The sequence below is a fragment of the Gastrolobium bilobum genome, unplaced genomic scaffold, assembly GCF_033153095.1.
Source record: "Gastrolobium bilobum isolate Gb01-03AN ecotype WA unplaced genomic scaffold, APGP_CSIRO_Gbil_v1 utg6170, whole genome shotgun sequence".
Classification (NCBI taxonomy): Eukaryota; Viridiplantae; Streptophyta; class Magnoliopsida; order Fabales; family Fabaceae; genus Gastrolobium; species Gastrolobium bilobum.
In genome coordinates this window covers 221416-237853 of record NW_026896618.1, presented here as the reverse complement: position 1 = coordinate 237853, position 16438 = coordinate 221416, and the positions used below count along the sequence as shown (strand labels likewise).

The 16438-nt window shown below is 34.7% G+C and overlaps 1 protein-coding gene across 1 annotated transcript; it reads right to left on the bottom strand.

Moving 5' to 3' along the window:
• Positions 1–543: 543 nt before the first annotated feature.
• Positions 544–11637, bottom strand: LOC133301030 (ubiquitin carboxyl-terminal hydrolase 6-like). Its single transcript, XM_061500624.1, has 18 exons — positions 11499–11637; positions 10635–10780; positions 10407–10442; positions 10219–10326; positions 9275–9375; positions 9053–9179; positions 8005–8064; positions 7853–7920; positions 7500–7550; positions 4183–4291; positions 3550–3638; positions 2354–2423; positions 2131–2211; positions 1924–2019; positions 1570–1618; positions 1376–1486; positions 1213–1287; positions 544–946 (listed from the first exon to the last, which is right to left on the bottom strand). Exons 1-18 carry the CDS (start codon positions 11506–11508, stop codon positions 891–893), a joined length of 1443 nt encoding a protein of 480 aa, XP_061356608.1. The 5' UTR covers positions 11509–11637; the 3' UTR covers positions 544–890.
• Between the last annotated feature and the right edge of the window lie 4801 nt (positions 11638–16438).

Sequence of the window (16438 nt, the reverse complement as noted above, 5' to 3'; positions counted from 1 at the left end):
TGATTGACAACTTTGTAAGAGTATTAAACTATTAATAACACTAATAAAAACTTAATTGAATAAAAATAAACAGATTAAATTAATAAAAGTTGAAATGCATTATTATTCAGATCAAGCTATATTTTCACTCTAGAAAATATAATTCATCATAAAAATAAAATAAAGAAAAAATAAAATTACTCTTACTCTTAAAAAAAAAAAAACCTACTCCTTAAAGCTCTCCGAACAAATGCTAAAATATAATTTTAACCATTATTTTTCATCCTCTTCTCCTTCACCTAATTGCCTCTTGTTCCTCATCAGTCCCTCGCCGAGCAAAATCACAATATTAATAGCTATCAGCGTAGCACCATAGTCATCAATTAAAAACCTTCTCTTCTTTTTATGATTTTATGCTATAACTCTAAAGTTGTGCACTCCTTGCTTCTCTCCTATACTTCATCGCCCTTTTTAAAAAAATGATTCACATATCATAATCAAATAAAATAAGTTGGGGTCAGGCAGGGGTTCAGGGTGTTTATCCTCAATAATGAGCAATTCCTATAATATGCTCACGAAGCATTTCATAAAGGACATTGCTCTCTGAAGTTTCATTCATAGAAATAGACTAAGCTCCATCATAGAAATATAACTTAATATTCATCTGCCTCTTGGGCTCAGTCGAGAGAAGGGCTCAGGACAGCAAGCTTCAATTCAAATCCTTATGCATCCTTTTTAAAACAAAAAAATTTAAAAAAAAAAAAAATTACAATAGCTAAATTTAATAAATAAAAACTAACTAACATGCATCAAACCTCAAGGGTACAACATAAACAATGACCCGTACACTATTCTTTTTCACAATCAATGAATCTCCGAGGTAAAACACCAAATTGAGCTCTTTGTAGCAATTAAGCAGAAAGAACACGCGCCTTGTACATGATAATATACGCCATATGCCAATCACCTAGAGACAAAGATAATATAACAATTTTTTTATTATATCATCATATACCACAAATTTGAAGTTGAAAAAGGATGAGTGCACTTACGATTTAGAAACTAAAAATATAATGAATTGACTAATGCTTTGAAAGAAAAAAAAAAAATGAAGCAACGCAAATGCAGATTTTTTATTGGAAGTCAGCTCATGCTATGCTCAATTAAAAAAGAAGGTAATAAGTATATTTTTTATATCATCCATGTCCAAAGATTAATTATGCATATCCTCACCTCCTCCAGATAGTCTGGTGATGTCTTCTCCTATTTTTGGTTTGGGATTGTCGTCATCATACTCTATCCATTTCCCTGCCGACAATAAAATAAATATTATTACTTCGAAGATACCAGGAAAGATAGTCGGATACTACAAAAACACTTGTTTCCAAGAACCAACCATTTTCTTGCTTGACCCAACCAACATAATGTCCTGAATCAGCACTTCTACCCTTGTGGGTCAATACAGCAACCAAATCATAAATTCCAGTCATCTGTTCTTCTTTTTCACCTATAGACAAAGAATTGAGAGTAAAAAGTAGAAAGGCTTGCTAAAGGAAAAAAATATAGTAGAAGAATGTTGCAGCTTTTTACCTTCCTCCATTGGAGCTACAGATGGCTCCCCTCCTCCATTTGATGATCCCTGAATCAATGAAAGAACACAGTATAAGGGATTGTGTTATTTATACACATTACCACATGTGTCTATATGAAAGGGTGATTCCATGGAATGAAATTGGCTGTAATAAGTTGGTGTCTTTTATGTAAAATGATGTACAAATTTAATAAGACTAATAGTTGTCTTTATGTAAAACTTTTATTATGTTTGGGAAAGAAAAATGAAATATCATCCCAGGGAACATGAAATCCCAATCCCACTACTCTTAAGAAGGAATGGGATTAAAATTGAATGAAATTACTATTCCATAAGTTTGTTTGTTTTCTCACCTCAGCATCAGACATTTTTACATCATTTTCCTTGTGAACAGAGCTCTTCTCACTCACTTTCAGACCAAGCTTTTTGCCTTCCTCATTTCTTAAGATCTGTAGATACAATTTCCAAAAAGAGAATATAGATCCACACATTTTACTAAGCAAACATTCTTTTATTGCAGACAACCATAAGATTTTCAAACGTCAAAACAAAGAGGATACCTGTCTAGGAGCTTCCAATTTTTTACGAAGATCATCAGAACAAAGATCATAAACATCCAACTCCAGAGGATAATCCACTTTCTGAGATAAGCAAGCACAATTACATCATAAAAAAAATAAAGAAAATAAGAAAGCAAGCAAAACCATGCAAGGAAAACTATTCTCATCCCAACCCTATCCAAAAAAAGAAACAAAACAAAAAGAGAAAGATATTGAGCATTACCCGCAAAATCTTAGCCTTTTGGTTGGATTCCCTCTTCCAAAAAAACCGGACAAACTGAACAGTCAAGTACCTTGAAAAAGCAAAAATTGAAACCACTGTCACAATTGCACCACTCAGAGCAATTAACAAGAAATAAACTCAACAAATTAATTGATACACAATCTTCATCTGAACTACCACAATACTAGAACAGTTCTATTTCAAGATCCAATTTCATCAAAAACTCAGACTAATATTTTAACTATGACCCGTGAGAAAGATCATAAGTATGCCATAAAACCTTAACAGATCTTTCATATACATTCTAAAATGTGTAAAATTTGAATTAGTAATATCAGAAAAGATAAATTATGGCTCGTAACCAAACTTTGTTACTCAACACTAACCACACTACATCACTAAATATGACTGACACTCATCTTCACTATAAACTGAAGAAAGATATCTTGGTAGACTCAATTTTGAAAACAAAAATATCTAGACCATTTTCTTCATTGACCACAAGACCTACATCATTAAATATAACCTTAACAGGATTTTGATCGTTTACTATTATGGTTTTGCCTTCATATCTGCGTGAGTTCCTTTTTTTTTTAAGGGGGGCTTTTAAAATTAAGCCAAACAACAGGATAAAAAGAATAAACAAATAAACATCAAAATTGGACTCTTCTCATTGTCCCTGTTACAGATAAAAATCATTATCCGGTCTGCAACTACCGGATTAAGCTTTTGGGTTGAGTTCATTTGATACATGACATGACGTGGTATCAAAGTCACTATGAGTCTATGACCAAGTGGTAAGATATTTAATCCTTGCCAAGTCCGGTCTTCATAATTCAATTAAATTTCAGGCACAAATAAAACAAACCTACACACTATCCACTCTTCAAACCAAATGATTGTTGAATAAGGGGATTCATAAAAATCATTCATGAAACAGCACCTAGCAGCTTAAACATTAGAATTGATTTGCTGGCCTTAAAAATCATAAATTCAAGACATAATATCAAGATTTCAAATACTTCGAGTAAGTATTCATCAAAAACTCGCATAATAATACTTTCAGTGCAAGTTATACTATCAAAGTTGTGATTGTGAAGCTTTAAAATGTACTCCAACTGAAACCACATATAAATGGCTAAAAGAAAAGGAAAAAATCCAAGAAAAAAAATAATAACCAGAAAGAGAATACCAACCTTGGCAGGGCATTGATGCGTGATTCCTTCAAGTAGGTAGCACTACGGCCCAAAGCAGGGGAAGCCTTCTCCAACTCTGATTTTAATCCCTACAAAATTCAGCCAGGTTAACAAAAGTTGATTATTAAGGAAAAACTACGCAGAAGAATTCATAATATTAAACGATTTTATAGACATCAATTATGTCATACTAAGTTTCAATTTTCATATAGCAGTAACATTTTAGGGGAAATTTTAAAAAAATGTGTTGGGGGGGCGGGGAAGAGGTAAAAATGCTCCCAACCTGTCAAGTGCTTAATAAAGTCAATAAATTGTTACATTGAACCAAACCTAACACGTCTGCCTAGAAATTACTGATTTTGCATAATAACCAAGAGCCAATTATCACTCACTAATATACATAAACAATGTTATAGAAAGAAAATTAAAATTTAGGGGAAGAGGGTGGAATCAAGTGGGAGGGAACAAAGAGATAGATCAATTTTAAGAAAGTACTAAGGATGAAAATGCTAGTCAAGCAAAACAAAACATAAAAACAGCGTTTAGACTTGCAAGAAGAAAATAACATTCTTATTAAACAATATACACACACTGACACATTGTCAATGGAAAGAGAGAAGCCTTAGTACTTACCTGTTTCAGTCCTTCATGCAAATGATTCACCTCCTGTGATATGTGGCATTTAAGTGCATAAACAGATTCTGTTTCTGAACTTTCTTCGTTACTCTCTTGGCAATGAGTTCTAACAATTTATCAAATAACAAACAGAAAATTAGTACATATAAGGATACAATCTTATGGACATTCATAAGCACTTTAATAGACTTCAAAACATAAAAGGTGTGAATTTTATTTTTTATACAATGCACCATAAAGCATGGGCTACAATGCAACAAAAGAAAACTATTAGAATAGTTGTAAAAATAGTTCAGTATATATATAGTCCCACATCGTATGAGCTCAACCTATTAGGTCTTTTAGTCTCTTTAAATAGAGAGCTCTTGTACATTGTAATACACTATGATTATTCAATAAACAATTATTCTTTAATCTCAAGTTGGTATCAGAGCTCTTTAGCTCTGGGGATCCGCTTCCGCTAAAACCCTAAGCCCACTGCTTAGGTGTTCTCTTCTACTTTGCCGTGCATTCTTCCGGCGAGTTTTTTCTCTAAGCCGTGTGTCTCTCCGGCTTGTTTCTTCACCTGTCAGAACCACTTCCCGCCGCCAACAACCGCCGCTCGTCACTGTTCAGGCCACCGGAGCACTGTTCCGGCGAGGTTTTAGCCCAGACTACCTGCGATCAGGACCGTCTCATCCCGACGACACACCTTCCCAGATACTTGAGATTAAAGAATAATTGTATATTGAATAATCATAGTGTATTACAATGTACAAGAGCTCTCTATTTAAAGAGACTAAAAGACCTAATAGGTTGAGCTCATACGATGTGGGACTATATATATACTGAACTATTTTTACAACTATTCTAACACTCCCCCTCAAGTTGGAGCATATATATTGTAAGCACCCAGCTTGCCACAAATATATTCAACCCGAGGACCCCTAAGAGCTTTAGTGAAGACATCCGCGAGTTGATCATTGGAGTTGACAAATTCCGTTTTGATTTCTCCTGACTGAATCTTTTCTCGAATGAAATGACAATCGATCTCTATATGTTTGGTTCTCTCATGAAATACAGGATTAGAGGATATATGTAGTGCAGCTTGATTGTTGTAAAGAACCTTGGGATACACCACCCCAAAAGCTAGCTCAAAGGGTGAGAGTGCCCAAGGCCTTATAAACTCCACATTAGTTGCACATACAACCAATGTGGGACTATATATCTCAACACGCCCTCTCACACAAGAGCCCATTGGGCTTGAAGAGTGGACAATGCAACAGGCCCATCCTACCTGTGCTAAGAAACGCCACACGAGAAAGTGGGGGGCGGCGAGGCTCTGATACCATGTAAAGAACCTTGGGATACACCACCCCAAAAGCTAGCTCAAAGGGTGAGAGTGCTCAAGGCCTTATAAACTCCACATTAGTTGCACATACAACCAATGTGGGACTATATATCTCAACAATTGTCACAAATGAGAGTCATGGGTTTCTTCTGTTCACAAAGATGGAGCTCCCGAATCAACTGCTTTAACCAGATTAGCTCGCAGGTAGCAACTCCCATTGCACGATACTCGGCCTCTGCACTAGATCGGGCAACAACAGTTTGTTTCTTACTTTTCTAAGAAATCAGGTTTCCTCCAAAGAAAACACAATAGCCTGAAGTAGAGCGCCTATCCGAGGGTGATCCTGCCCAATCAGCATCTGAATAACCACAAATTTCTGTATTTCCCTGATCTGAATATAATAAACCTTTCCCTGGTGCTCCTTTGATGTAACGAAGGATCCTAACAGCAGCATCCCAATGAGAATCACACGGAGAATCAAGAAACTGACTAGCGACACTATCAGCAAAAGAAATGTTACAGACAAATGAGTATAAAAAACAAAACAAATATTTCTCCAGCATTAAGAAGGACAGAGTCATGGACACATAATTATAAGCCTTAAATTACTAGGAAATGGTCCCTGTCCAGACTCTCCAGCATACCGTTACGATCCTACTCCAAGGTATAGGACTTGGAGTCCCACATTAGTTATATGGGCGACTAATGTGGAGTTTAAATGGACTTTGAACTCTCTTATCTCTTGAGCTAGCTTTTGAGGTGAGGTTCTCTCAAGGTTCATATCAATTGGTATCAGAGCATTCCATTATGTCTCCCAGTTGCAATTGAGCGGCGCGGGTGGTGATACTGGCATTGCAGTGTTCGCCTATGGCCGGTAAAAGACTAGCGCAAAACCAGCCCGCGCAGACCGTGGTGGGATGTTACGATCCTACTTCAAGGTATGGGACCAGTGGCGGAGCCACGTTGGTGCCAGCAGGTGCCTAGGCACTGGCTTAATACGTTCATTTAGCTACACTTGAAACGTAGCAAATCATGTATCAATTTTTTTGAAAATTAGCCACGTTTTGGTCGTAGCCAGAGAACCGTAGCTATTTGGGCACTAGCTGAATTTTTTAGCACCGGCTAACATGCCATGCTGGCTCCGCCACTGTATGGGACTTGGAGTCCCACATTGGTTATATAGGTGACTAATGTAGGATTTATATGGACTTTGAGCACTCCTACCTCTTGAGCTAACTTTTGGAGTGAGGTTCAACCAAGGTTCGTATCACATACCTAGTTCATTTAATTTGCAACCCCCCCCCCCCCTCTTCAAAAAATAAAAGGGAACAAGCACCAAAAAAAAAAAAACTCTTGTACTCCTAATTCTCTTGTAGGTTACAAGCAACTGTTGTCTAATTCTTAATCCCATAGATCCATACAATTGAAAAACATCATAGGAATACAAGTTCTTCATTTACATGTTACCATCTTCAGACAGTAAATAAAGTTATCTTCATTTTAAAATGCTATGAGCTACAATACAATCACGCATTTAATTTTTAAAAACACCAAAAATACATGATATAATTATACTCAATACTTTTCAATACCAATTCTGCCATTTATACATTTGCTAGAAGCTAGATATAAGCTCCTTCCCAAACATGAAACAAGCTTAAGGATGGGAAATCACAAAAGATAACAAGGCACTGAATGATCATATGACAAATTAAAACTTAGCCACCATAGAGGTTTGGAGCAAAATAAAAGGATTCATAAAGAAGATTATAACAAGACATCTACAAGTTAAATTAGGAAAACAACGAATCTATTTGACTTTTGGTACTCTCAAGACAAGTCTATCCAATCACTTGCTGCAAATAGTACCAAGGAAAATGCTACTAATGAGAATTAGAAAAATTACGCACAAAATACTTTATAAATGTAATTAACCTATAGCAAATTGGTGGCCAATAATTGTGGAAAAAGTTTCAAACTGTACCTGCTAATAAGTTCTATCCCAAAAAGGGCCTTCACTGCATCGGAATTTTCACTGAAAAATCACACATAAAATATGTTAGATTGAAATAAATATTCAAAGCATAAAGAAGTGGATGAAAAAATAAACAAGTAATGCACAAATCAGGAGAGTTTGTAAACCCTATTAAACCACTATGAAATTGCATTTTAAACTAATTTAACCAGACAGTATGTTTAGAAGTGAAAGTACAGAGAATGAAAATCAACTGTTTAGTAATTCAATTTAAGTCTGCCACCATTTTCTAAATAATAAATATTAGTTACAAGATATAGCAGCAATTGCATTTAGTTACCGAGAAATAAGGAGAAAATTACCTAGATCCAGTGGACCTCAGAGACTGAGAAAGAGTGTATAGAAGTTGTGTCCAACATTCTTCAGCATCCTGTCAGACATGAAAAATTAGATAAGTATATAATTCACTAAAGCAATAAAACTAATTCCACAAAGCGACATGCAACTTATAAACCTGTTGCATGAATACTCCATTATGCAGCTGGCCAAATTGAGGATACTTTTTCCGCAATACCTGTTCAATGCAGTAGCAAACCAGGACAACATTATTTTCTCAAAATTATGAGTGGGGCAAGGGTAGAAAAGTAACCAATCATTAACAATTATGAAAAAAAAAAATTCAATATACAATGACAGAATAAACTATCCAACTCAAAATTCAAATAACATAAAAGCAGCAAAATAAAAATGCCAGAGGATAAACATCAATATATTTCTAAAGTCACATTCTAATAGTAATAATGCTCTGCTTTGGGTGGTAATTTCAAAAGGAGGACATGAATATATCATGGCCACAAAAAAAGGACATGAATCAATTTTGCAACAAAGAACCGCCATATACATCAATCTGCATAAATGAAACGTTGGATGATAAAGGGTTGATGCTTTGCCTTAGCCAATGGCAGAAGATATTCAGATGGCCGAGTAACACCAGCAGAGGTGGCTGATTGCTAACAGAGGGTAACACACATCCCACAATTTACTTCCCATGCAGCAAATAGAGTAACTAACTGTAAATATTTTATAAAAATGTAAGCAAAGTTTATGATACTACTCTTTCAAGATGCTTGACGCTTAAATTCCTTACCAAACACAATAGAAATAAATTCATCACAGAATAACTATCCCAAACATCTAGGGTTCACAAATTTGGTTCTCCAAACTCCTAAGACATTGTCGAATTGAGATTTAATCATATGAATACTCAGATTTAAAAGGTGTCAGAAAAAGAACAGATTAACAAAAAATAATTTTTATTATAAATGATTCTCTGTTTCCAACTGGATTCCTGAAACAATAAATTTGTACGAAATTTTAATGATAATCTACCCAATATAATCATGTTACTATGACATTTCAAATTTACCCTTGTGTTGCTTTACTATGACATTTCAAAATTTTAAAAATGGTCTTTCCAAAATCCTATCACATCATCTCAAAAAAAGATATATTAACAATAATAGATAAATAATTAGTTATATAACAGGCACTAGATTATGTACCATCCAAAATTGCATTGGCGCCACAGGCTTGACACTTTTATCAAGCTCATTGAATAAGTCACGGGTTGCAATGGTCAACATATGAGAAGAATGATCGACATCATTGTTCCGTCCTGAATGAGAGTACCTGATCCCAAGAAAGTTCACACATTGTTCATCATATATCAGCCACAAATGCAGCAAATAAAAATGTCAAATTATGTCCCCATAGAAAAGACTCACTTAATCAAAGCTGATTTCAACTCTGGCACAGAATGGAGGCATTGCAATGTTGAGTTCATATAACAGGTATTTCCCAAATTGAAAAGACCAGCAGTGTGTCCCTGCAAGAACCGATCCATCATACAGATCCCACCCACCCCCAAACAAAAAAGAAGAAAATCAGATATTAAAACACAAAAATATTGTATGACTCCACCAAGCAGAAGTAGAACACAAACAAATAAAAAGAAAAATAAATTCAACATACTTCAGAAAGTAAATCCACCTGACAATTTTTAGACAATGGATATATATTTTAGAGTAAAAACCCATTTTGGTCCACCAAAGATATACTTGACATCACATTGGTACTCCATTTATCAATGACATCAAATAGGTCATTCAATGAATGACATGAAATTAGTCAAAATAAAATCTACGGTGAAAACACAAAATCTGAGATGGCCAAGACTAAAATCAAGTAAACCACAATCCTGAGAAGTTGCAATGTGCAGACAACTGCAACAAGAGATCTTTCATGCCCAACACTAAGCCTCACTTCAAAGTCCAACAGCATAGATCATGCAATATTTAACATGCTTGGGCTTCGAAATGGGACCATTGCTGAATCTTTTCTTTCTAAATCAAATTTCACGGGTAGCTGGAATTTAAGAAAAGAAATAAGTATGAAGACGAAAGGGACTATTGTCTATCCGTTTCAAAGATTCAAGATCAAGTTAATTGGCAAGCATAGACTTTTTAATTAAAGGAAAACCTAATTTAACTCCTTTAAGTTTTATAAATGAGCAATAACATGAGGATCAATGCAAGATTTTACATAAGTTGAGAAACATATGTATCTTGCATGTTAATTTAAAGCTGCACTGTTATACAATTACAAATACAACCACACCGCAGTTCATGAAGTAATATGAATATATAGAGAAAAAAGAGCTGAAGCTTACAACAGCAACTACTTGTTCTTCTTCAGGAAGATCTTCAACAAAAACAGTTCCTTTCTCTGGAGACTTCACAATTTCATCTGCTGTTCCCATCATCATTAGCTTTTGACCCTGCCAAAGGGATTATATAGGTCATTTGAGTACGGACTATAGTAGAATAGTACTAAAAAACACATTCTAGTACCACTAACCTCTTTCACTCCTAATGATGACCACTCAGCATCATCCTGCATTGCAAGAGAAAATGAAACGCCCAAAAAAATTGAGTTGAAAACAACTTCGTTCCATCATTTAATAGAGATATGAGATATCTTTTATAAAGCCTACTTACTCAGGTCGACTTATTAATTATTAGAAAGGAAATATCAAAATCAAATCAGTTAAAGCATGTTCAGCATCACATTCAACAATATACTTACCTTTAAAAGACCACCCTTGACCATAATCTTTTGCCTTTCAGGAGGTACCCCCGTTAGATCAAACAATTGGCACTTAAAAACATAAGGGGGCTGGGTAGTATCAATTTCTACATCTTCCAAAACCTTCTTTTGCCATTTTACGCTCACTGCAGAAAAATATGCAGTGCAGTAGTAAGTAACGGAATCCAATATATAAGATAAAATCTCATCAACAAAAAAAATAAAGCATACGCACACACAAATAAACAATTGACAAGGCAAAACTCCAATAACAGTAAACGGGATTTCAATATCAGTTCATTGCTAACAGCGTTCAACATATGTAAAACAAGGCATTCATGAATAATGAAAAAAATATTTAACAGCAGTTGGAGTGAGTTTCTTCTCTATTACTATGGCATAATTTGACCCGAAAAGAATTTGAATGCACTAATATAGCTACATCTACACTGTCCAAAGTTCATATACACCAAGGAGCACCTAATAATAGCAATAATAGAGTAACGAACCACGTAACTTGAAAACTGCGAAGTTCATATATAACACACTCAATCATCCTAGCTCGCATAAAATAGCAAAGTTCCAAAAAAGGAAGCCACAAATCAAGCTCAAAACCCCATATCCCATTAAAATTCCCGATGCAAGCGGATCTTTTTTTCTTTTGCACGGTAAATAAACACGTGAACACTCTCGAACCCTAAACTACCAACACCACATCTCGTTGATTTCAAATACGCAGCAGCAATAAAATAAAAAACAACAAATAAATTTCAAAAACAAAAAATCGAATGAGGCCGATGAATGCATAGAGAAAAAAACGAATAGTAGTTGATTGAGAAATCGAGGAGAGAGAAAGTGGCTCACCTGTAATCATGGTGTTAGAAGGATCGAGAAGAAAGGGAAGAAGACGATAGAGAAGAGCTTTGGCTTCAAGAAAGGGAAAAAACGAAACGAAACGAAACGCGCTACGGTGGCCTTTCTCCTGTGCTTTTATATTTGGGGGTAAGACGAGTCCCTGGCCCACTTTTTCTCTTCGAGTTCGTGTTATACACTCCTCTGGAAATTGTTACTCTCTTTTTATATAAAATTTCGGGGAAAATCTGTGTTTATTTAATTATTTGTTTATAAAGATTTGCAAATATCAATAATATCCAAAAAGATTGAATATCAATAGGTTAGTACATATATATGTAAAAAGATTCTCAATTAATGATTGGTTACTGTGATTCTCAATTAGATTTGAAATATTTATTTCATTTTAGGTTAGTAAATAATTCTGATATAATTAGTAAATATATATGTAAAAATATTGAATATCAATAATTTCTAAAATATTAATAAGAGTAATAGGAGAGATTTTCTATCTTTTACGTTTCCATAGTTCCTAAAAAATTAAAATGGCTTTATTCTTAATACCAAAGTTGTCACTAAATAAATAGGAAAATATGGTTAAAATATTAGCAAATAAATACAAAGAACAAAATAAAATTAATTGTGATAACAATTCGGTTTCTATTTCCTGTACTTTCCCTCGTTTATATTATTTTTAAAATATTCAAGTGTAACGGTAATCATAACCTTTGACAGGCTCGTGAAGGCTTACGTTTATATGTCTAAAATTGACTGTTGGAATCATGCTTCGACTTGTATAAAAACTCGTTTAATAAAAAAGTTTCAGGCTCCAATTCAAAAGTTTGGTCTTAGAGGGCTTCTCACGCTCCCCTAGCATACTAACTTTTATTTTTATTTTATATTTTTTATACAACTCTTAATAGCTCTCTCTCCTCAACCCATTTCATCATATTTTATTGGTTAAACAGACTTTTTGAATAATTTTGTTCTATATTATGTTGTTTGGATATACATTAAATTTATGAATCTTTGTGAAATTATTAGTGTTGTTGATCATATGTTCTGTTTGGATAACTTTTTGTTGTCTTATTTCTGTTTCACACGCTAAACCATAATTTTATTTTTTGTAAATAAGTCAGGTCACATGTCGATAATTATATTCATAACATGTAACAAACTAGGCCAGACTCATACATTTTAACACATATTTAGCCTTTTAAGACCAAAATATGATCCGGCTCAACCCGTTAACAGCCCTAGGTACTAACTAACCCACCCATATTGAAATAATAAAAGATACCAAACCAAAATTTGTAATTCACAAGAATAAAGCCAACAACTCCAAATTGGTTCTTGACTCTCTCTCTCTTTAGAAAAAAGGGCTAAAGCCCCCACCCAAAAAAGAAAAATACTACAATTGATACAGTATTCCATAGGAGATTTGAACATGATAAAGTCAGTCCTACATGGGCCACTGATTACTATGGATAGTAGGAATAAATTTTCGATGCACCTGTTGTAAGAACCTGCACCGTTAAATTAAGAATATAATTAATTAATTATGAGATTAATAAGATAATTCCATAATTGACCCTAATAATTATGGTAAGTGATTAATAATGTTGAAAGTCGCCTTTCTGACGAAAAGTGCAGATACTGGTTCTGCCTCACGGTATAAATGCGTACCGATGAAGTATCCCGAAAAATTATGAAAAGTATGTATATGTCACTAGAATAGTATATAGGACTAGCATAACAAGTTTCAATTCAAAATAATGAGAACTGGTGTCAGAACTGATACCGGCTTCGTAAAAGCGTGTACTGGCAAAGTGCTGCGAAAAATAACCTTTGATCAAAATCTTCGTAAAAGCGTGTACTGGCTTTATAAAGAGTGATTTTTGGTGAGAAAGACCAACCTTTGATCACCATTTTCGTGTACCTTTGAAGTCAAAATTTGTGGACTGACTTGTGAGCTCCAAGAGCACTTGTGGTTCTGTTTTGAAGCCTTTGCGTAAGCACCATTACCTTAATCATAAGTTTTCCTTGTTTAAAGGTTGAGTCTTGGCATGTTAAAGAGTTGAATAAGTAACCAACCTGAACATGAACCTAATAGTGAATAAAAATGCATGCTTGGACGTATTAATGAGTTAAAAATGCAACCTTGAAGTGACATCTTCGTGAAATGCAGAAACTGCATTCTGTCGCGAAATATCCGTATATGATATTCAGATATTGATATACATATATGATATCCGGATATGGGGTTGTGATATCCGGATATGGCCCCGACAAATATCCGGATATTCTAGGAATTTCGAGACAGTGACTGTTCTGTTCATACAGAACTATATTTGGGGTTTGTTGACCCTAGATTGGTTAAGTTGAACCTCTGTATTAATTAACTAAGTCATAATCAAAGTGATTAAGGGCTTATGACTTTGTGAGAAGCTTAAAGACATGAAACGTACAAGGAAAGCGTTGTCTTTATGTCATATGTTTGTAGATTATGATTGTTGATATGATTGTTGGTATAAACATACTGTGAGATTGCTGTTTGTGGACCTTGGACTTGGTTGGACTCTTGGTTGGATAATTAGTGTGGAACCAATGCACTCTATGAAAAGAATATAAAGGTTCAACGATTTCGATAATAACAAACATGGAAAGAAAACCTCAAGGTGCAACCATCAAAAAGAAGTCAAGACTCAAGCTTCAAGAGAAGTCTCTAAGTCCAAACTCAGAGTAATATACTGTAGGACTTAGGATTATTTGTAAATTGATTCTTTACAAGAACGAAGCTCAAAATATTTTTTCAAATACATTCTTAACATGAAAACATACTTTTCAATGTTCATAAAATGTTTAAACAATATTTGAAAATGATGTGAATAAAGAGAAAAACATTTTAGGGCAAAAACCAACCTTTCAACAGGTTGGCAATCGATTACCCAACAATGGTAATCGATTACCCTTCATGGTAATCGATTACCCACTTAATGGTAATTGATTACCTACTGTACAGAGACAAAAATAACGGCTATAAAACGGCTAGTTTGCAATCTCTCTAACCTTAATCTTTTTATTTAAGTATTAAAATTGCATCTTAGATTGTCTTTATATACATTCGCTTGCTTACTTTGTTGATCACTACACTTGCTTTTACAATTAGACATTTCCTTATTAAATCACTTTATTGAAGAGATAGTGTTTAAAACATCAAAGGAGGTACTTTGCGAAAAGATTTTATAAAACTCAATTCACCCCCCTCTTGAGTATTGAAGCCACATGTCCAACAGTTAGCTTGCGAGGTAAGCTTTCGTGTCCTCGGTTTAGCCATTGTTGGTTCCACCATACCCATGTGGGGATGGTTTACATGCATGATGCGTTTTCATGTATTGTTTTTGAAATGTTGTTAAGCTGTTATGTGCAAGTGCCTTATAATATGCATGTGTTGTTCCACCTAGACGGTAAGCCTGTGTATGTAGGAGACATGCCATAGGGTGATTCTGTGGGTGGATGCAAGTGGTGTCTTGCACTAATGTAGGTAATAGACGTATGTAAATCCTGTATTTATCTGGCCAGTATAATAGTTGACACACATGACATGATTATTATACTGCATTGCACTGGTTTTGGAATTTATATTATATTACTGCTTTTGAACTTATATTGCACATGTAAGTCAGTTTGGGCTGGAGAAATCCTTGAGGACCCTTTGCCTTACTGAGATTTATGTTTAGAGATCTCACCCCACGTTTGGGGCATATTTTCAGGTTCAGGTAACTCGGGGGTTGAGACCTCAGGCGGCAGGAGGTCGAAGCTGAGTTGATATTTATGCTTTATGATGATATGCTTGGATTATGCTTGGATGCTGACCTGCTTCATATTTATTATCATGTTGTTGATATTGAGACTATTGTTGGGCTTTATTGCCTTATTTGGTGAGCATGGGGTTGTCCATGCCACATTGGTTGACTACGTCTTATTTTAAATTCGAGTTGTATTAATGTATCAGGATTATGGTCCGGACTACGTGTTGTAGTACCGTGACTTAGATACTCACTGTATTTATATAATGAGGTTATTCAGTGTATTTAGCTTTATTGCAATTTACATACAGCCAATGTTTTATGAAAAAGATTAAGTAATCAACTTGGTAATATTAATGACGTCATAATTGAAAAGAAAAAGTTATTCCACATTTTAATTAAGTGTTGCTTAATACGATGACATGTTAACAAACTGGGTATACACAGGGTGTTACACCTGTCGCAATGAAGTTCAATGCGACAATAGTGCATTCTTATTAGGATATATAGATGAATTTTGCGCAAATTTCTAAAACCCAAGAATCTGCCTACGTATCCTAGTAAAAATATATTGCAATCCCACTGAGTTTAGTGCAACAATGTACCTTGACAAAAATTTGGGAAGTAGGAGCCGACGTGTAAATAGTAGACACTTTTGGTATTTGTAAAGAACTAATTCAACCCAAAAGTTTAAGTTGTTGGGTGAAGTGGTTTTATATATCTCAAACACGCCCCCATACACGAGAGACCACTGGGCTTGAAGGGTGGACAATGCACAGATCCACCTACCTGTGTTAATAAAGAAATTCCACTAGAAAGAAGAGGGGGGCGACGAGGATTGAACCCAGTACTCTGAGGTTGTGTTACTATGTAAAGAACCAATTCGACCCAAAAGTTTAAGGTTTTTTTTCGATTTTTGGTTTTTCAGTTATTAATTTTTCGGTTCGATCACTGCGATTTAAATCGGTTGATTAACACCCCTAAAGAAAGCGCGGCAAAAAAAAAATAGATATTGTCTAGTGATTAGAATAAGACTTTTGGTATTGGTTAGGAAATCACGTGGAGGGAAATTAGGAATGAATGACACATGCATAATAAGATGAAGAGTATAAGTAGTAATATCTGATACAAGAAAACACTGTT